The sequence below is a fragment of the Hyperolius riggenbachi genome, chromosome 3 (assembly GCF_040937935.1).
Source record: "Hyperolius riggenbachi isolate aHypRig1 chromosome 3, aHypRig1.pri, whole genome shotgun sequence".
Classification (NCBI taxonomy): domain Eukaryota; kingdom Metazoa; phylum Chordata; class Amphibia; order Anura; family Hyperoliidae; genus Hyperolius; species Hyperolius riggenbachi.
In genome coordinates, this window is record NC_090648.1 from 317,732,642 (window position 1) to 317,755,539 (window position 22,898).

At 45.0% G+C, this 22,898-nt stretch overlaps 1 protein-coding gene across 1 annotated transcript in view; it reads left to right on the forward strand.

The window, feature by feature from the left end:
• XPOT (exportin for tRNA) overlaps window positions 1-21,386 on the forward strand; it is an 80,200-nt gene extending 58,814 nt beyond the window's left edge. The window contains 8 exon segments of the mRNA XM_068276766.1: window positions 1,733-1,922; window positions 8,134-8,186; window positions 8,188-8,251; window positions 8,355-8,470; window positions 15,769-15,816; window positions 16,923-16,991; window positions 20,480-20,536; window positions 20,619-21,386. Coding sequence (XP_068132867.1) covers window positions 1,733-1,922; window positions 8,134-8,186; window positions 8,188-8,251; window positions 8,355-8,470; window positions 15,769-15,816; window positions 16,923-16,991; window positions 20,480-20,536; window positions 20,619-20,645 — 624 coding nt within the window. The 3' untranslated portion in view covers window positions 20,646-21,386.
• The last annotated feature ends 1,512 nt before the right edge of the window (window positions 21,387-22,898 follow it).

A 22,898-nucleotide genomic window follows, 5' to 3' on the forward strand; every position in this document is an offset into this window, starting at 1 on the left:
CTTTTATCAGTGTGGTAGGGCATCCCCGCTGTGAGAGTTTTCCCACCATCTGCTGTCTCCGTTGCTCAATCAGATTGTCATCAGACACAATCCAGTCTACTCTCAGGAACTGGCTCCTAGCAACTGAGTGGAAGACAGCAGGTGGGTGGAAGCTCTCATAGCGGAGAAGTTGTTTGCGGTCAGTGGGTTTTTGGTAGAAGTCTGAGACCAAGTTGTTATTTTGTAGTCCTATTGTTGTATCGAAATTGATCTCCAACTTATCGTAAGTGACATCAAATTTGATGGTCATGTGTGACCGATTAAGGTCATCATGAAATGACAGCAGGGACCCAATGTCGCCCTGCCAAATGGCAAAGATGTCATCAATGAAGCGCCACCACACACCGCAATATGTGGTGAACGCCTCATTGCTGTAGACATACATGGACTCAAATTGGTGCATAAAAGCACCTGCAAAGGACGGGGTGACATTGGATCCCATAGCTGTACCCCGTCGTTGGAGAAAAAAGTCCTCTTTAAAAAGAAAGTAATTGTTATCAAGAACAAAGTGGAGCAGTGTCTCAAAAAACAAATTTGTTTGTTTGGAAAACTCACAGCAGGGATACCCTACCACACTGATAAAAGCAGAGCTTGAAAGGATTCTCAATCCTACAGACTCCATGACTCACCAAAAGAAAGAGATGGGCCCACGTTTACCATTTGTATGCCAATACCATGGTCTCTTCAATAGGGTACTTTCCTGTATCAAGAGGCATTGGCATATCCTGAGTAGTGCTTACCCTGAAATTCCTGGATTCCGCATGCTACCAATCCCTGCCTACAGGCGCAATGAGACTGTGGGCAGTGGACTAGTGAGAGCGGACCTTTTACCCACTCTAAAGCATACCATCTCTCTCACTGGCACTAAACGTGTGGGTTCTTATCCTTGTCTGTCATGCAGTGAATGCCAATATTTGATTAAGGGTACCTCTTTTGGTGGGGGGTTTGAGATAAGACACTACTTGACTTGCCAGAGCTCCTATGTTGTGTATTTATTGACTTGCCCTTGTGGCCTTCATTATGTGGGTGAAACCACACAAAGTGCGGTATCGCATAGCACAACATAGGCGCTCTGTCAGGAGCAAGACCTCTGACCTACCTGTAGCCAGACATTGGCGCAACATGGGTCATAAGGACACGGACCTGAAATTTATGGTCATTGAGCATCAACCAAAACCAAGACGATGGGGGACAGGGTCCTGCTTCTCAGAAAAAGGGAAGTCATGTGGATTGACAAACTAGGATCTTTACACCTGAGAGGTCTAAATAAAGATTTTGACCTACATCTATTTTTATGAATTACAGATTGTATAACCTGATTGTACGTGTGAACCATATGGAACGATTGGATACAGATATATATGTATGTATACATGCATATTGTGGCTCGGATCCATTTCAAAATGCTTTCAACAAAACGCATATTGTTCTGGCCTACATATTTATCACTTACCCTAAGAAAATCCTATGGTAGCTTTATCTGACTGCTCTCTTCATAGGCACAAGTATCCCCTTTCCTGCAACAAGTCTTTATGCCATTTATCACTTACCCTAAGAAAATCCTACGGTAGCTTTATCTGACTGCTCTCTTCATAGGCACAAGTATCCCCTTTCCTGCAACAAGTCTTTATGCCATTTATCACTTACCCTAAGAAAATCCTATGGTAGCTTTATCTGACTGCTCTCTTCATAGGCACAAGTATCCCCTTTCCTGCAACAAGTCTTTATGCCACTTCTTCATGCCATATTTGAAGTATTAGCCCGTCCTTCAGAAGAAAATGACCAGTCTGCTGCTTTAGACAAGCAAATGTTGCGTAGAAGCTATTTTGTGTTTCTTCAAACAGTTACTGGAAGTGGAATGAATGAGGTCATTGCCAATCAAGGTTAGTAGATACAGGTGTGCTTTTTACTTTTGTGATACACCTCTTGGTTCCACAAATTGGTAATTTGTTATGCAGGTTTTTCTTAATTATTTCTTCACTAATGCACTTCCAGTTATTAAAGCTCAGTGTTACAAAGTGACACTGAAGCAAAAAAAAGCATGATATGATTTGTATGTCTAGTACGGATAATTAATGCAATATTAGTAGCAAAGAAAATAGGCACGCACGCACACACATATACATATATATGCACACACACACACACACAAATACACATACACACATACAGTGGAGGAAATAATTATTTGACCCCCCTCACTGATTTTGTAAGTTTGTACAATGACAAAGAAATGAAGTCTCAGAACAGTATCATCTCAATGGTAGGTTTATTTTAACAGTGGCAGATAGCGCATCAAAAGGAAAATCGAAAAAATAACCTTAAATAAAAGATAGCAACTGATTTGCATTTCATTGAGTGAAATAAGTTTTTGAACCCCTACTAACCATTAAGAGTTCTGGCTCCCACAGAGTGGTTAGACACTTCTACTCAATTAGTCACCCTCATTAAGGACACCTGTCTTAACTAGTCGCCTGTATAAAAGACACCTGTCCACAGAATCAATCAATCAAGCAGACTCCAAACTCTCCAACATGGGAAAGACCAAAGGAGCTGTCCAAGGATGTCAGAGACAAAATTGTAGACCTGCACAAGGCTGGAATGGGCTACAAAACCATTAGCAAGAAGCTGGGAGAGAAGGTGACAACTGTTGGTGCGATTGTTCGAAAATGGAAGGAGCACAAAATGACCATCAATCGACCTCGCTCTGGGGCTCCACGCAAGATCTCACCTCGTGGGGTGTCAATGGTTCTGAGAAAGGTGAAAAAGCATCCTAGAACTACACGGGAGGAGTTAGTGAATGACCTCAAATTAGCAGGGACCACAGTCACCAAGAAAACCATTGGAAACACATTACACCGCAATGGATTTAAATCCTGCAGGGCTCGCAAGGTCCCCCTGCTCAAGAAGGCACATGTGCAGGCCTGTCTGAAGTTTGCCAATGAACACCTGAATGATTCTGTGAGTGACTGGGAGAAGGTGCTGTGGTCTGATGAGACCAAAATAGAGCTCTTTGGCATTAACTCAACTCGCTGTGTTTGGAGGAAGAAAAATGCTGCCTATGACCCCCAAAACACTGTCCCCACCGTCAAGCATGGGGATGGAAACATTTTGCTTTGGAGGTGTTTTTCTGCTAAGGGCACAGGACAACTTAATCGCATTAACGGGAAAATGGACGGAGCCATGTATCGTGAAATCCTGAACGACAACCTCCTTCCCTCTGCCAGGAAACTGAAAAATGGGTCGTGGATGGGTGTTCCAGCACGACAATGACCCAAAACATACAGCAAAGGCAACAAAGGAGTGGCTGAAGAAGAAGCACATTAAGGTCATGGAGTGGCCTAGTCAGTCTCCGGACCTTAATCCAATAGAAAACCTATGGAGGGAGCTCAAGCTCAGAGTTGCACAGAGACAGCCTCGAAACATTAGGGATTTAGAGATGATCTGCAAAGAGGAGTGGACCAACATTCCTCCTAAAATGTGTGCAAACTTGGTCATCAATTACAAGAAACGTTTGACCTCTGTGCTTGCAAACAAGGGTTTTTCCACTAAGTATTAAGTCTTTTATTGTTAGAGGGTTCAAAAAACGTATTTCACTCAATGAAATGCAAATCAGTTGCTATCTTTTATTTAAGGTTATTTTTTCGATTTTTCCTTTTGATGTGCTATCTGCCACTGTTAAAATAAACCTACCATTGAAATGATACTGTTCTGAGACTTTTCATTTCTTTGTCATTGGACAAACTTACAAAATCAGTGAGGGGTCAAATAATTATTTCCTCCACTATATATGTATGTATGTATGTATGTTATGTATGTATGTATGTATGTATGTATGTATGTGTGTGTTTTTAATAACGTTGGCATCATTCTCTAATATTTGCAGTTTACACACTACACGCAGCATTTTAAATGACTTTACAGAGCAGAGCTAATCTTTTCAACTTTCCTCTGTAGTAAAACCATAAACAAACAAGATACAGTGAGAGACAGTTGAGCTTCAGAAGACAGCTCTCTGTGCAAATAGCAGAGCTCAGAGAAGCTCTTTTGCATACAACTGAAGTTTAAGGGCACTCGTTTCCACTTGTGCCGCACGCATCTGCGAGACGCGCGGCAGCACTTCCGGGTCTCCGGGTACGCAGACTAATCCCATCAGCCATGCCACGCACGGCTATGGGATTCACAGCCTCCCGCACGACTGCGGATGGAAATGCCGGCCGAATCGGTAGCGCAAGCGATTCGGCAGGCGCTGCTATTACTCCCTATGGCAGAGTTTACCGTGCGATTTGCCTGCGTGGAAACTCAGCGGATTGGAAACCGGCCCTTACTCTTTCGGTACTGGAAACAAAATGACTCATATCTGTGCTGCTAATGGTTTATTTCTTAGCTGTACTACACTTACAAATCATATCCATAAATTTATTTTTCTCTTCAGAGTCCCTTTAAAGTGTTGTAATGTGTATTTTACATTTGGCAGTTTAGAGTTCTATATATTATATTCTGCTATAACAATGCCTATGTCGTTAGTGCAGTCAGCTGCTGCTCTTTGCCCTCTATGCAGAAACTTGGATATATACGTTAACCTCTCATTTAGATCTGGTTATATGAATTTGATCTCAATTGAATACGAACCCTGCTAAAACCATGAGATGCCTGCTGCATCAAATACTCACCCTGAACCAATGCTCTGCTCCACTCAATTCTCACATTATACAGCACTTATTTGTTTTGTTCATACTGGACTCCACCCCTTATCTCTCCCTACCACTGCTCACAGTTAATATGTAGTACCTAAATTACTCATCTCTGGGCCTGAGTAGAGTCACCCTGAGGTTCTTGGTGGATCTGCCCATACATTGCAAGATGTATGGGCACCTTTATAAACAGAGTAATCCTTGGGACAAAGGCAACTACCATATTTTTTCCTATAAGAAGCACCTAGGTTTAGAGGAAAAGAAACACGAACATTTTTTTTCAGGGCTGTGGAGTCGGTCTGAGTCGGGGCAATTTTTGGGTACCTAGAGTCGTGATTTGGGACAAAGACGCCGACTACTAATGAATTTAAACTGTAATTAAAGTAGAAAATATGATTTTTAGCAGAAGATGATTAGCAGAAGATCCAGGTGGTGGACGACAGCGAGGGACTGATTAGCCCAGGCATGGGCAAACTTAGCCCTCAAGCTGTTAAGGAACTTCCAGTCCCACAATGCATTGCAGGAGTCTGACAGCCACAGTCATGACTCATAAAGGCAAATGCATTGTGGGACTTGTAGTTCCGTAACAGCTGGAGGGCCGAGTTTTCCCATGCCTGGATTAGCATTAAGGGGGCTGGAGGAAGCGCCATGTCTTTATAAAACTTTAATTTCATCTGTCTCAGGTTTACTTTGTTATACAGTTGTACTATACATATGCACTCCCCGCAGAGCTGCAGGGAATCCACTGAGAATGTTGTGCACATTGAATACAGAGGTGTTGTCTATCACCCATAAACCTGGTTCAGATTGTACATGAAGAATGTGTGATGGAGGAAGAATCTCCTCATTCCCCTGCAGAGTACCTGCACATCACTTACATGTACCCACACTTACATTGCCTGATAGATGTTCTTTGTTCCTGTCTTCTACAAGTACTCTTACCAAACTAGTTTTAGTCTATGACTAAAAGTATTAGTGGCAGAAGATCAGCCGGCTAGCCAGGCAACTGGTGTTGTTGAAAAGGAAATACTTCACTTGTATTTTAAAATTCCTAAGCGTTGGCAGTTAAGAGATGCATTTTATGTTCCATACTTTCAATCAACAAAATTGTAATCTGCAAATTAGGAGTCTGAGTCAGTGGATTTTTGTACCGACTCCACAGCCCTTCATTTTTTACTAAACATGGTGTCCATGGAGCAGGGGCCTTTTTCCCACCAATTATGTCTGCCTTGTGCCCTCCTTGTCCCCCTGTCTACTCCTTTGTCCCCTGAGTATTGTACATACAGTAAGTGCAGGCAGTACATGGCATGCCGCTCCCAATCAGCTGCTGTGGACGTAGCTGCACAGAGAGTCTTCGGGCTTTGGGAAGCCGTGTACTTATCAGGCACAGGGCGCTGCCCAAGACCTGCCAATCACTGTTGTCCACTGGTCCCTTTCTTAACTGGAGCAGATGGTCTTCTGGATGGGACCACAGCTCAGTCATTGTGGCCAATCAATGCACTCCCTCGGTAGCAGTGTCTTATCACATGTCACTGCTACCGAGGGAGTGCAGTGTTAGGCCCCAGTGACTGAGCCATGGTCCTGCCCACGAGACCAGTTAAGAAAGGGAGCAGTGGGCGTTAGCGTCCCCTCTCTGAATGGTAGATGGCTTTCAGAAGCCTGTTAAAGGCTATGTGTCACTTACATAGTTACATAGTTATTTTGGTTGAAAAAAGACATACGTCCATCGAGTTCAACCAGTACAAAGTACATCTCCAGCCCGTCCCCCACATACCCCTGTTGATCCAGAGGAAGGCGAAAAAACCCACACAAGGCATGGTCCAATTAGCCCCAAAAGGGAAAAATTCCTTCCTGACTCCAGATGGCAATCAGATAAAATCCCTGGATCAACATCATTAGGCATAACCTAGTAATTGTAGCCATGGATGTCTTTCAACGCAAGGAAAGCATCTAAGCCTCCTTTAAATGCAGGTATAGAGTTTGCCATAACGACTTCCTGTGGCAATGCATTCCACATCTTAATCACTCTTACTGTAAAGAACCCTTTCCTAAATAAATGGCTAAAACGTTTTTCCTCCATGCGCATCTCATGTCCTCTAGTCCTTTGAGAAGGCCTAGGGACAAAAAGCTCATCCGCCAAGCTATTATATTGCCCTCTGATGTATTTATACATGTTAATTAGATCTCCTCTAAGGCGTCTTTTCTCTAGACTAAATAAACCCAGTTTATCTAACCTTTCTTGGTAAGCGAGACCTTCCATCCCACGTATCAATTTTGTAGCTCGTCTCTGTACCTGCTCTAAAACTGCAATATCTTTTTTGTAATGTGGTGCCCAGAACTGAATTCCATATTCCAGATGTGGCCTTACTTACATTACTTCCTGCTGATCGGGAGCATCGGGCCTTCCACCTATCATCACCGCCATATCTGTGCAGTCTTAGGGCTCTCCTGGGTTCCCATGTGTAGTGACTGGTGGCAGCAGACCGCTGCAATATATAGGTATTTGAGGGGGAACGCCTGGTGTCGGTCTGCATTGTATGATTTGAACTATAAAGGTGGCCATACACTGGCCCGATTTGCGGCTGTTTCGACAGCAGATTCGATCCTGGGATCGAATCTGCTGCCAATCGTTCGCGCTAAACGCACCCGCCGATCCGATTTCCTCCCGAAATCGGATCGGTCCGTCGATCGCGCCGTGCGGGAAATTACCCTCGATCGCCCGCGGGTAGGGAGCGCGTCGCTAGCGGCGGCCGATCCGATCAGGTATACATTACCTGACGCTGGCTCCCGGGCGTCTTCTCCGCATCTTCTCCGCGCTGCACCCGCTCCATCCCGGCGCTTTCTGTCACTGCAGTGACCAGGAAGTTCAAATAGAGGGCGCTCTATTTGAACTTCCTGGTCACGGAGTGACAAAGGAAGCGCCGGGATGGAGTGGGTGCAGCGTGGAGAAGATGCCCGGGAGCCAGCGTCAGGTAATGTATGCGCGGGGGGGGGGGGGGGGGGGGGGGGGACAGGCGGCTCCACAGATTGTGATCGGTTTCAGGCTGAAATCGATTCACAATCTGTTTGCAGTAAAGGCAGCCATACGATCCCTCTCTGATCAGATTCGATCAGATAGGGATCTGTCAGCTGGTCGATCTAATGGCAAATCGACCAGTGTATGGCTACCTTTAGACACTCACTCACTCACTCACTCACTCACTACTTTTGGGGGGGAAATGGTCTTATAATCTGAAATATACCGTATTTGGTAAATACAACACTAGGCATTTTAGTGAACTAGTCAAGTTTGTTGTGCAATACTGCTGTCCTTGAATTTTATATATTTGTAATGTTTTAGAAATTTTGTACAAGCACCACTGTAGCTTTCATGCAAACTAACAATATTATATATGCACAGGAGCTGAGAACGTGGAACATGTAATATTCACAGTCATTCAAGGCGCTGTAGACCTACCCAGATCCCATTGCTCAAAAAACTTGCTTCATCATCCTCTCCAAATTGGTAGAACTTTGGGGTAAGAGTCTCTGCTTCCCGCATTGCACTTTTATAATATTCTCTTTTTCATTTTTGTTTTTTCCCTCTTATTTCTTTGCCTTAAATGTTGGTCTTTCTTTTAGGTGGCAAAGATGGACTAGTTGGCTTTGCAGATTTTGTCTACAAGCACATTTTTCCTGCATGTTTTCTTGCACCTTTAAAACCAACTTTTGATCTTGCAGATGCCCAAACTATATTGGTAAGTTAACTCCTTTTACTCTGAATGCATACCGCCTGTTTTTATAGTTTTCTCTCTTGCTAATGGCTTTATTATGCTAGGTACACACGACGCAATATTCTGACAGATTTACTGTCAGATCGATTATTTCCAACATGTCCGGATTGATTTCAGATTGTTCTGATTGATTTTTTTTGTTCACCTCTATGGAAAATCAATCGGAAATCTGATTGAACATGTTGAAAATAATCGATCTGACAGGAAATCTGTCCGAAAATTGCATAGTGTGTACCTAGCATTAGTTTCTCAAGTATATAATAACAGACGAGGTTTGCTTAACTGCGTGTAATTTTAGCTGCTTGGTTACTTGTATAGTGGCATGTTTGACTTAAAGGGGCACTATGGCGAAAATTGTAAAATTTAAAATATGTGCCAACATAAACAAAAAAGAAATACAGTATTTTTCGGAATATAAGACGCACTTTTTCTCCCCCAAAAATAGGAAGAAAAAGTGCCTGCGTCTTATATTCCAAAGGCAGGGAATCCCCAACTTCAGAACCGCCTGCCGATGCCAACCGCCTAACCGCCGCATTGTCGGACTCCCTGCCTTGTCCCCCTGTGTGGTCTGCCGGTCCGCTCCCCCGGTAACAATAACTGCAGAGCAACTCACCTTCCCATGGATAGCGCTGTGTGGTCTGCTGTGTGGTCCTCTGCCTCCAGCATGTCAGCTACACCTGTAAATGAAAAGTTAGCGCAGAGACGCACACCTACTCAGTGGCAGCCGCGGCGGTGGCAGCACGATCTGCAGACATCTCGGTCCGGGAGGCTTCCCCTAGTGACGGCTCCTGCTAATGACTCATGGAGTCATGGGGAATGACTCATTGAATCATTAACAGGAGCCGTCACTAGGGGAGCCGCGCAGCTTCCCCTAGAGACGGCTCCTGTGAATGATTCAATGAGTCATTCCCCATGACTCAATGAGTCATTAGCAGGAGCCGTCACTAGGGGAAGCCTCCTGGGACGAGATGTCTGCAGATCGTGCTGCCACCGCCCCGGCTGCCGCCGAGTAGGTGAGCAGACATCTCGGCCTCCCGGGACCGAGATGTCTGCAGATCGTGCCGCTGCTGAGTAGGTGAGTGTCTCTGCGCTAACTTTTCCTTTACAGGTGTAGCTGACATGCTGGAGGCGGAGGACCACACAGCAGACTACACTGCGCTGGAACCCATAGAAAGGTGAGTTGCTCTGCAGTTATTGTTACCGGGGGAGAGCTCGACATGGGGGGGTGGGGGGGGACGGAGGACAGGATAGGGACGGGGGGGCAGACACATGGACATGCACAGGAGGGGGAACACACTGGAGGACAGGAGGGGGGAACACAGGGACTGGAGGACCACACGGGGGTGAAGGGGACACAGGGACTGGAGGACCACACGGGGGGTGAAGGGGACACAGAAACACACACAAGGGGGGCAGGAGGGGACACAAGGGGCCTGGAGGACCACAGAGGGGCGCTGGAGGAGACACACAGGACATGAGGGGACACATGGGGCAAGAGGATCACACAAGGTGGCAGGAAGGGATGCCACACACAGGGGGACAGAAAGGGACACATAGTGGACACAAGAGGACAATGGGGAGAACATGTACTGTACAATACGCTCCTGGAATATGGACGCACCAGGTTTAGTATATACTGTATACATTTTTTTCCCCAGATTTTTGCCCTCTAAACCTAGGTGCGTCTTATATTCCAGAGCGTCTTATATTCCGAAAAATACGGTATGTTTTTTTTTCCCCAAGTAAAATGAGCAATAAATGACTTTTCTGCTACGTTGCTGTCACTTACAGTAGTTAGTAGAAATCTGACAGAAGTGACAGGTTTTGGACTAGTCCATCTCTTCATAGGGGATTCTCAGCAAGGCTTTTATTCTTTATAAAGATATTCACGAAAAAAGGATTTAAACAATAATGCTGGCCAGCTTCCCTGCTCGCTACAGTTTTTTTTGGCAGTTGGATGGAGCAACTGCCATTCACTAAGTGCTTTTGAAAATAAATAAATCCCTGAGAATCCCCTATGAAGAAATGGACTAGTCCAAAACCTGTCGCTTCTGTCAGATTTCTACTACCTACTGTAAGTGACAGCAACATAGGAGAAAAGTAATTTATGGCTCATTTTACTCTGGGAAAAAAACATCTTGTTTGTTTGCACATACCGTATATACTCGCATATAAGCCGACCCCCCCCCCCACCCCCCCCCCCCAACTTTTGCCTAAAAAAAACAGGGAAAAATGATTGACCCCCATATAAGTCGGGGGTAGGAAATGCTGGATTGGTGCAGGCCGCGTGATTTCCCCCCCCCCAGTGTGTCCCAGTATAGCTATTATAGTGCCCAGTATGGGTAGGTAGTGCCTCAGTATAGCTAGTATAGTGCCCAGTATAGCAAGTATAGTGCCCAGTATGGCCAGTATAGTGCCCAGTATGGCCAGTATAGTGATTTTCCCCCGGCGCTGCTGTGACGAGTCAAGAGAGAGCGGTTCCCCTGGTAACGGCGATGTGTATCGCCGTTACCAGAGGAAGCGCTCTCTCCTGCCTCGTCACAGCAGCAGCGCCGGGCGCGCTGCTGTGATACACTTTTATACGCATGATGGAGAGCAAGTGGGGCACCCAGATTAGAGGAAGCGGCCGCCGGCTGAACAGATAATAGCGGGGGGGGGGGGGGGGGGGGTAGTTGGCGCGGACCACCACCCAAGACTCGCATACAAGCCGAGCCCCCAACTTTTGGCCCCCTTTTTGGGGGTCAAAAATTCGGCTTGTATGCGAGTATATACGGTATTTGAAATTTTACAAATTTTTGCCAAAGTGCCTCTTTAAAGGACAGGTACAAGCAGGAAGAAAAAATAAGATCTACTTACCTGGGGCTTCCTCCAGCACCTAGCAGCCTATGCGTCCCTCGCCACAGCTCCAGTGTACCGGGATTCCCTATGTTGCAGATGCTGACCTCATGTTTTTTTTTAGGCAAAAGGACTCAAATTTATAACGCAATCTTGTAGTGCAAAAAATAGAAAAAAAACTTTATTGACACATAGCAAAAAGGATCTTAAAAACAATTCTTCAGATATACAAAGTTAGTCCTCATATAAAAATAATGAGCTGACAAGTGTTGTAATTTTGTAGTTTGGCTTGATCAATAAATAGTTGTAACCTTTACAGGCATACGTTTTAGAGGCAACGACATGTTCGTTTTGGGCTTTTTTTTTACACAATACAAGCGCCCTTCATCAGGCCGTAGTATATAATTCTGCACGGCTCTACCAAGTGAAAAAGTAGCCAGGAAAATACAACAGCAACAGAGAAAATGTGGCGTCTGATCCAAGCAAACGCACACAGAGGCTTTCCCACTGGCCTGAAGCTGTAACCAGGCTGCCACTCCGAGGTTTCTCGGAGTGGCAGCCTGGTTACAGCTTCAGGCCAGTGGGAAAGCCTCTGTGTGCGTTTGCTTGGATCAGACGCCACATTTTCTCTGTTGCTGTTGTATTTTCCTGGCTACTTTTTCACTTGGTAGAGCCGTGCAGAATTATATACTACGGCCTGATGAAGGGCGCTTGTATTGTGTAAAAAAAAGCCCAAAACGAACATGTCGTTGCCTCTAAAACGTATGTCTGTAAAGGTTACAACTATTTATTGATCAAGCCAAACTACAAAATTACAACACTTGTCAGCTCATTATTTTTATATGAGGACTAAGTTTGTATATCTGAAGAATTGTTTTTAAGATCCTTTTTGCTATGTGTCAATAAAGTTTTTTTTCTATTTTTTGCACTACAAGATTGCGTTATAAATTTGAGTCCTTTTGCCTAAAAAAAACATATGTTCAAGTGGGCGAGGGGGATTGCCCGATAAGGAGGACTGTGGTTTTGGCCCTTTACCATATAAAGGACCTCACCCGATTATATACTTTATGGCAGATGCTGACCTCTCCAGGTCGGCATCTTCTGTGCTTGCATGAGCGTGCGGCAGCGCTGCTCGTGATCACGCTCAAGTGGCTTGGAGCGTTCTGCGCCAGCTTAACAGTCTCGAGACTGTGGATGTAAGATTCTACGCCGCACTTGCAACTCTACACTTCTGATGCAGCGTAGACTGGATGCTGAAGGTTTTCTGCAGTCCCAAGCCAATCCTTGTTCGCTGCGGCCGCTGAGTTGGCTGTTGACATCCGAGCTTCCTCCTGTTTGGATGGAGTCAGTTTCATTGGTTCCTAACCAGGTGATCACTGTGAGCAAATCACACTGATCACAAATGCAAGAATGAAAAAAAAAAGGCTTTGGTCCTTAAAGCGTTATGGTCACCATAAAAATCAAATTTCAACAGCAACCGGTCTGAGTGTATTAAGTGAAAAAGATGCTAATCCTGCATTCGTAACTTGCTAAACTTTTTCTGCTGTTATGGTTTGTAGTCATCACATACTTTAGGAGCACTAGCCCTAGTGCCAAACAGTGCCAAAGAGTTGAATGCTGGGAGTTCTTTTTATCTACAGTGGAGGAAATAATTATTTGACCCCTCACTGATTTTGTAAGTTTGTCCAATGACAAAGAAATGAAAAGTCTCAGAACAGTATCATTTCAATGGTAGGTTTATTTTAACAGTGGCAGATAGCACATCAAACGGAAAATCGAAAAAATAACCTTAAATAAAAGATAGCAACTGATTTGCATTTCATTGAGTGAAATACGTTTTTGAACCCTCTAACAATAAAAGACTTAATACTTAGTGGAAAAACCCTTGTTTGCAAGCACAGAGGTCAAACGTTTCTTGTAATTGATGACCAAGTTTGCACACATTTTAGGAGGAATGTTGGTCCACTCCTCTTTGCAGATCATCTCTAAATCCCTAATGTTTCGAGGCTGTCTCTGTGCAACTCTGAGCTTGAGCTCCCTCCATAGGTTTTCTATTGGATTAAGGTCCGGAGACTGACTAGGCCACTCCATGACCTTAATGTGCTGCTTCTTCAGCCACTCCTTTGTTGCCTTTGCTGTATGTTTTGGGTCATTGTCGTGCTGGAACACCCATCCACGACCCATTTTCAGTTTCCTGGCAGAGGGAAGGAGGTTGTCGTTCAGGATTTCACGATACATGGCTCCGTCCATTTTCCCGTTAATGCGATTAAGTTGTCCTGTGCCCTTAGCAGAAAAACACCTCCAAAGCAAAATGTTTCCACCCCCATGCTTGACGGTGGGGACGGTGTTTTGGGGGTCATAGGCAGCATTTTTCTTCCTCCAAACACAGCGAGTTGAGTTAATGCCAAAGAGCTCTATTTTGGTCTCATCAGACCACAGCACCTTCTCCCAGTCACTCACAGAATCATTCAGGTGTTCATTGGCAAACTTCAGACAGGCCTGCACATGTGCCTTCTTGAGCAGGGGGACCTTGCGAGCCCTGCAGGATTTTAATCCATTGCGGTGTAATGTGTTTCCAATGGTTTTCTTGGTGACTGTGGTCCCTGCTAATTTGAGGTCATTTACTAACTCCTCCCGTGTAGTTCTAGGATGCTTTTTCACCTTTCTCAGAACCATTGACACCCCACGAGGTGAGATCTTGCGTGGAGCCCCAGAGCGAGGTCGATTGATGGTCATTTTGTGCTCCTTCCATTTTCGAACAATCGCACCAACAGTTGTCACCTTCTCTCCCAGCTTCTTGCTAATGGTTTTGTAGCCCATTCCAGCCTTGTGCAGGTCTACAATTTTGTCTCTGACATCCTTGGACAGCTCCTTTGGTCTTTCCCATGTTGGAGAGTTTGGAGTCTGCTTGATTGATTCTGTGGACAGGTGTCTTTTATACAGGTGACTAGTTAAGACAGGTGTCCTTAATGAGGGTGACTAATTGAGTAGAAGTGTCTAACCACTCTGTGGGAGCCAGAACTCTTAATGGTTAGTAGGGGTTCAAAAACTTATTTCACTCAATGAAATGCAAATCAGTTGCTATCTTTTATTTAACCTCCTCAGCGGTATGGACGACTATACACGTCCATCACCGCCGGAGGTCGCCGCTCAGGCCCTGCTGGGCCGATTTGAGCGAAATAAAAAGCTGCACACGCAGCCGGCACTTTGCCAGCCGCGTGTGCTGCCTGATCGCCGCGAGCAGCAGCGAAAGAGGGTCCCCCCCAGCCGCCCGAGCCCTGCGCAGCCGGAACAAAAGTTCCGGCCAGCGCTAAGGGCTGGATCGGAGGCGGCTGACGTCAGGACGTCAGCTGACGTCCATGACGTCACTCCGCTCGTCGCTATGGCGACGATGTAAGCAAAACAAGGAAGGCTGCTCATTGCGGCCTTCCTTGTTTATTCTGGTCGCCGGAGGCGATCAGAATGACGCTTCCGGAGCGCCCTCTAGTGGGCTTTCATGCAGCCAACTTTCAGTTGGCTGCATGAAACAGGTTTTTTTTAATTAAAAAAAAACCCTCCCGCAGCCGCCCTGGCGATCTTAATAGACCGCCAGAGAGGTTAAGGTTATTTTTTCGATTTTCCTTTTGATGTGCTATCTGCCACTGTTAAAATAAACCTACTATTGAGATGATACTGTTCTGAGACTTTTCATTTCTTTGTCATTGGACAAACTTACAAAATCAGTGAGGGGTCAAATAATTATTTCCTCCACTGTATAATATATTCCTCCTCTTCCATTTATTTCCCTGCCTAGCTGCTTATCAGAAACACCCTCTGATTACTTGTGTTTACAAGCGAGGCTGAGGTGACTCAGCGATTGGATGTGTAAATAAAAAACAGTGCAGTTCCTAGTATACACCTCAGTGGGAGTGTCTGAAGACTCTGGGAGGAGGGCAGCTAATGAAAACACAATGAGCAACAGAAGGGAGGGGGGAAACAAGAGTCAGGAAGGATATGATGTCAGCATTAGTTTGACAAGATGGCCACTGCCTAGAATAGTTTTCTGCTTTTCCTTTATAAAATTCACAGGAATCGTTACGTGGATAGCACAATACATCTGTTATGTAAGTAGAAGTAGTATTTATCTACTTTTTATATGTGTTTTTAATTTCTAGGTTAGCATGGGTGTCGTTTTATTCTTTAAGAGGCCAGAGCCTTTCCGGTTCTAATTAGGTTAAACTAGGCATATTGCAAAGTAGTATTATTTTTTGGGGAGGGTGGTGGTGGTAGATTTTCATAGTGGCAGTCCCACTGTCTCTGCTCACTCGCCACTCACCCTTGGCTAAGTGGTGGGGACAGCGGGACCGCTGCTGTCTGAAGGTATTGTGCACAGTTCTGAAGTGGTTAACTAATTGTATTTTTAGTTTATAAATGTCTTGTGTTCACAGGCATTATCAGAGTGTGCGGTGACCATGAAAACCATCTACTTAAAAAGGGTAAGACACACCAACAAAACACTGCATGTTAGTATCAATTTATGACCATAGTGAATTCTTCCATTTCATTTCTGGGGAAGATGCATTTTACTTTGAGGTGATTAATATGTATAATATACAGCTGAGTGTTTTATGGTCTGTATAGCCGGGCAAAGATGTGTTAAGATTGTCTGATGAGAATAATTTACCACCTTACGCCACGTGAATTTCATATACTTAAAGCAAACCTGAAGCAAAAAAAACCCAACCTTGTAATATAATGAATTGTTTGTTTAGTACGGATAATGAACATTACTAGCAAAGAAGATTCTCATATTTTTAGCACTTCTTAGGTGTACTACACATACAATTCATTATCTCATACGTTTTCCGCTTCAGGTTTGCTTTAAAGGACAACTGAAGCAAGAGGGCTATGGAGGCTGCCATATTTATTGCCTTTTAAGCAATACCTGACCATCTTGCTGATCCTTCTGACTTGAATACTTTTTGCCATAGACCCTGAACAAGCATGTAGATCAAGTGATTCTGACATTGTCAGATCTGACAAGATCAGCTGCATGCTTGATCCTGGTCACTGCTGCAGCCAAATAGATCAGCAGGGCTGCCAGCTAACTGGTATTGTTTAATAGGAAATAAACATGGCGGCCTCCATATTTTCACTTCATTTGTCCTTTAAAACTGTCTCATTGATTAAAACTGAAGATGTTCTTGATTTTTCGATGCAATTAAATATCCCCCCAGTCCCCAATGTACATCTCAGGAGCCTATAGCACAGAAGTTCTGGCATCCAAAAGCCTTGCCTGTCCTGATGTGGATTTACCCCCAAACTGCATCACAGCTGTGTGGCTATCCCTGTTCCCAGGCCGGCCCATTTGTCACCTTTAAGGTTTTGTGAAGCCAGTCTGACTCAGGCACGTGCAGCAAGAACTGAGCAAATGGAGATAGACTACTGGGAAAAAAGGGAAAGGAATGGATGCCAGCCAGCCTCAAATGCCTTTTACTGTAGGCTGCCTTTAAGCCAATTTAAACAAGAAGCTGAAATTAAAAATCATGATATTAGTATACTGTGTGGTGACTCAACAAGTTTTCAATATCTTTTGCTGCAGGGACCGGAATGTATTCAGTATCTACAGCAATACTTGCCATCTTTGCAAGTAGCACCGGAAATAATCCAGGTAAAGTGTTTTACAAACCATTGTTAATTAAGTTAAAGGAGTTTTGTTAAAGTATAAAAATGCTATGAGAGTTGACATGATGGGATGTTGAGGACTCAGGTGGAGACTTTTACATGTTCAATCAGAAAGTTCTCGACCAGCAGCAATGTTCTGTAGTTGCAGCATGGCTAGGTCCACACAATGGTTCAGACAGAAATGCATTTTTGTAGCATACGTTTCCAGTTTGTGGAAACGTATGCCCAGCCATGGGGGGGGGGGGGGGCAGCCACTACGCTGGAGGAGTATAGCAGGCAGGACAGGGGTGGCAGCGGGGACGCCCCCCCTCACCTGGGTCCCCCGTCCCCACTACCCCTCCAGCTACATGCCGCAAAACTTGTTACAACGTATAGCGGGGAGCTTACCTTCTCTTCACTTCCTCTGCTCGGTGCTTCACTGCCTGCAATGCCGCCCTCTATACTTTGGAGGACAGCATTGCAGGCAGTGACGTGGTGAGCAGAGGAAGTGGGAGAAGGCAAGCTCGCCGCTGCTAACAAGTTTTGCGACATGTAGCTAGGAGGGGGTAGGGGGGGGGTCCCTACTGCTGCCACCACCGTCCTGGCTGCTACCCCCTCCAGCATGGCGACCACACACACACACACACACACACACACACGCACACGCACACGCACACACGCACACACACACGCACACACACACGCACGGATCCGTTTCTGTGTCCAAATCTGCCTGTGTAGAGGGGATCAGTTTTTCTATTGCCTGCCACTACCCCTGCGTGTCTCAGGATCCAGATCCGTTGTGGAAAGATGCAGCAGATCTGGACCTTCCATTCAAGTTTTGAAAACTGGTCAGCGCAAACGCAGACTGATCCGTTTTTCTGAATGAAGACAGCTGCTATCTAAAGCACTGGTATCAGTAGCTCCGGATCTGAAAAACAGAGCCACGGATACGTTTCCGGATCTAGTGTGAACGAGTACTATGGCCACTGATGGACTTTGCAGACCTCTTAGAAATGCCACTATATAGGACAGCAGTGAACTGCCATAGGGTTAGGGCCCGTTTCCACTAGTGCCGCGCACGGCTGCGAGATGGCACTTCCTGGTCTGTGGGAATGCTGATAAATCCCATAAGCCGTGTATGGGATTCGCAGCCTCCCGCACGGAAACTGATGCCAATGTCGGCCAAATCGCTAAGGTAAGCGATTCGGCCGGCAGCACCATGGTTTCCTATGGCAGAGTTTCCCTGCGCAATTTGCCTGTGGGGAAACTGCGGATTCGGCCCGGTTTCCGTGCTAGTGGAAACGGGCCCTTAGGCTTTTATTCTGTTCTAAGAAGTATCGTATAGGGATGAGTTCATGCAAGATTATGTACATTTTGTATCCAAATGTATTTAGCTTGAAAATGGACCAACCAAGTCCCACCCAGGAATCGTGAAAGAGAATTGTGGAGGCCTCCACACTTTGTATGTCATTACTATGGGGATGACAAAGGTTATTTAGCATCACTTTGCTGCAGTTGGTGCCCGGATACTTCTTCCTATTTTCCTTCACGATTTGTCTATTGGTCTGGAGGGACAATTGCTGTAACCTGCTACCCCCCTATCTGTCTGCAGTCCTTAGCATCTTGTGCCAATTAACCGCTCTCTACTATTGAAGCCCCACCCAGGGTTGGTTCATTTTCAAGCTGTATAAATTTGCACACTTGCAGGTAGTCCTCGTGCTATGAACGCCCAACATGAAAGACTCACCGATACAAACGGCCCGATCCCCTCGCGATTAAGTAATTTCCGCATGGGAAAGTTTGAAGAAATGGCTTCAAACTTCCCCTGAGTGCCAGTGCATGTCCCCCGCAGCAGCACCACTAACAGTGATGGACTCACCTCCGAACCGAGTCCAACGCTGTCTGTTGTCCACTCTCTGCCTCCTCCCAATAGCCGCGTACAGCACCGCAAGATGCAGCATCTATTCACTTCCTAAAAAAATAGCACAGGAGGGGGTACAGAGGCACGGGGGCACAGAGGGTACAAAATGGCATGGGGGGGGGGTGGTACAGAAGCACAGATGGTACAAAATGGCACGGGGGGGGGGGGGGTACAGAGGCACAAATGGTACAAAATGGCACAGGGATACAGAAGCACAGATGGTACAAAATGGCACAGAGGGGTACAAATGGAGGCACAGGGGGGTACAGAGGGTACAAATGGAGGCACAGGGGAACAAACAGACGGGGTTCAAACAGGTGGAGACAGGTGCACAACGGGGGGACAAACCAGCAGAGAACAAAGGCACTGAAGGGGACAATCGGGTACAGGGGAAGACAGAGAGGCACATAGGGGGACACTGAAGCCAAAGGGGAGAGAGATAGCACAGCGTTCCGACTTGAGAACGGATTCAGGTTAAGAACTAACCTACAGTCCCTATCTCGTTCGTTGACCGAGGACTACCTGTATTAACATAATCCTGCATGAAGTCATTTGCATATCATTGATCCTACCTAGTATCACTGTTGTGTGCTCAAGTACAGGACTATCTCATTTTATATTTTATACTTGTTCAGCCAAAGTTCCTACTGCACATAAGGCAACCCTCTCTCATTTGTATCTTTTTTTGGCTTAAAAATGTCAGCTTATCTTTGCTTATCTATGAACCAGGTCCTCCTGTGCAATCCCATACTTGTCCTCTGTCTCCTGTGCAATCAGAGAATTGTCCACGTGTCCTCATTTTGTAGTCGGCTTATCTGCACATAGTAGTGCTTTTCTGCATCTCTTTCAAGCAAGAAAATGAAACCGTTGTCACAAATCTGGGTTTAATTCATGATGTGTCAGGAGAGGCAAGTTGTACTTTGATTAGGAGTGGTAATCTGAAACTGTAAAGTAAATGTGTAGCTAAATCTACATTTTACCTGCCAACTATCTATTACTGTTGGATCCCCTGATACTGACACCTTCCTGTTAGACCTAGCATAGTCACACAGATGAATTCCTTCTGCAGCTTTACAGGTAGCAGTTCACATCTTTTAGCTGTGCATGTAGTGGCACAACGGGAGTTGCACCTTAATATTTCTATGATTTGACTCTATTGAAACCAACTAATTTAGGGGTGTCCAAAGTCCCGCCCCGCGAGTCAGAGGAGAGCAGCTCTCCTCTCCAGGATCCACTGAGGGTGCACACGACCGGTTTTCCTCTTTCCTGGCATTCCATCTCTATGGTCATTTGCTGCCTATAATTGGATGGTCATCTGTGTGCACGACATTCTGGCTATACTTAATTAAATCATCTGGCTACTTATACTGGAGGAGAGGGGGTGTTCTGGCTACCTATACTGGGTATAGTATCCAGGTTAAATTTCCATGTTGCCACTTTGTTATAATCAAGCAAGTTTTGGCACTCAACTCAGTCTTTAAATGGTTTGCCATCCTTGTTCTAGGATGTAGCATGTTTTGATTATTAGCTGATAGTTTTTTCTTGGCTGACAAAATCATATCTCTTCACAGGAGTTTTGCCAAGCTCTTCAGCAACCAGATGCTAAAGTGTTTAAAAATTATTTAAAGGTAAGTTACTGTTTGAGTACATGCTAATGATTTGATCCACACACTATAGCATATCTGATATTCTTCTCTTCTGCGTTTACAGGTCTTTTTTCAGAGGGCCAAACCCTGAGGGACATACTGGAATTCTCATACACCTGACACTCAGGAGCTCCAGTTACTAATTTATGTAGATTGCTAATTTTGTACATGCCTTTAAACTGGTGTTCTAAATGGAAGTCACTTCTGCCATCAAAGCTGAACTAATTCACGGTTTTGTAATGAGCTGCACAGCTATCTCACCTGTTACATGCTAGGCGGGGTGGGGAACTGCTCCAGCGGCAGAGCGCTGCCATCACTTGTCATGTGACCCAGGCTTACGTTCCGTATTAAGTGCACCATTTCAAATTAAATACAATATGATTTTTATTTGGAAATTGAAGACCTAAAGTATGTAAAAAAACAAATCACCAGTCAGGAGAATTTGTATATATCTTTTTATTTTAATTAATTGGAGGCGTTAATCTTATGTTTGTATCTCCTGACCTATGGTGTAATAAAATGCATACAATGAATTTTGTAGATAGTCACGCCAATTTATTAGCTCTGTCTCGACAATTCCCTTTATCGCTGTATTGGCAGTGTATGCGCTCACACAATCCAGAAATCCCCATTATTAGCTGCCTGAAATGGACTAGTAAAGCATAACATTCAGGAGGATATCATAAGCAGTATTTATAAGATAAATGACAGAGATGGCGAGGATCAAGCACAGAAATCATTGCTTCTTGGAAAGTCAGAATTTAAATATAGGAGCTGGTTCTACAAACTTTTTATAAAAGGAAGAAATAAATTTTATGTAGTCAAATCTGAACAGTTTCTGGAGGTATCTGTACTTTTTTTTTTCTGAAAGGAAAACCGTCATCAAAATAATGCTATATAGCTGAATGTATATTTTATGGTCATTACCTGTGAAACATTTTATGCATGCAGTTTCTTTTGTTCCAAACTTCCCTTGTGCTGGATGCTAGTATGCAGCAGTGAGATTCCATTCAGTGTTCTTGTTACATTTGTGTTAGCATTTCCCACCAGTCTCAAGTTGCATATACCCGCTGTGCTAAATTCAGCCCAGGTGGCTGGGTGTGTGTACAGGTGTCCCTCTGGCTTGTTTACAGATCTGTATGCAATGTATCTCATATGTAAGCTTATTAACTGATGTAGCCCTGTCTTTAACCTCCCTGGCGGTACAATAAATCCGCCAGGGGGCAGCGCAGCACTTTTTTAAAATGTTTTCTTTTTTTTAAAGCATGTAGCTAGCCTAGCGCTAGCTACATGCTTCCCCCTCCCTTCGCTATCCCTCCCACCCCTCCGATCGCCGCCGGCGCTTTTACCCTGCAGGGAATCCTGTATGGGCTTTCCCGTCGCCATGTCGATGATCGCGATGACGTCATCGACGTTGTGACGTCAGCGGGTGTTCCGATCCACCCCCCAGCGCTGCCTGGTACTGATTGGCCAGGCAGCGAAAGGGGTCGGGGGTGCGGCGAATCGGCAGGTAGTGGCGGCGATCGTTATGCGCACGCAGCTAGCAAAGTGCTGGCTGCGTGTAGCAAACAAAAATTATGTAAAGTGGCCCAGCAGGGCCTGAGCGGCACCCTCCGGGGGCTTACCCCGTGTCACACACGGGGTTACCGCCAAGGAGGTTAAAGGGAACCTAAACTGAGAAGGATGTGGATTTTTCCTTTTAAAATAATGCCGGTTGCCTGACTCTCCTGCTGATACTGTGTCTCTAATACTTTTAGCCACAGCCCCTGAACAAGCATGCAGATCAGGTGCTCTGACTGAAGTCAGACTGGATTAGCTGCATGCCTGTTTCAGGTCTGTGATTCAGCCACTAATGCAGCCAAAGAGATCAACAGGACTGCCAGGCAACTGGTATTGTTTAAAAGGAAACATCCATATCCCTCAGTTAAGGTTCCCTTTAACTAGGCGCTTCAAAATATTTCCATTTAGTTACCAATTTCTTATTTGGCGTAAGAGAAAATTCTTATGAACTGCCTCTTGTACGTTCCCAATGCTCAATCCTTATTAGAGACACTGAAGCGAAAAAAAAATTATGATATGATTTGTATGTGTAGTACTTGGAAGAACAAAGAGAAATCGAGAGCCCAATATGGTGTAGTATTGTTAAGTTGGTTGTGGTTTAAAGCAAAATATTAAGATATACTCACAAACATGGGTTACCCATAGGCAACCACTTCAAATGCAGGTGGGGAGTATTAGAACCTGACCCCACTCAGGTTATTAAGATGTTGCTCTCTGTAGATAGGAAACGGGGTAGCACCCCTCCACCGAGGGTGGAATCAAGATTTCAGCAAGGCTTGGTGTA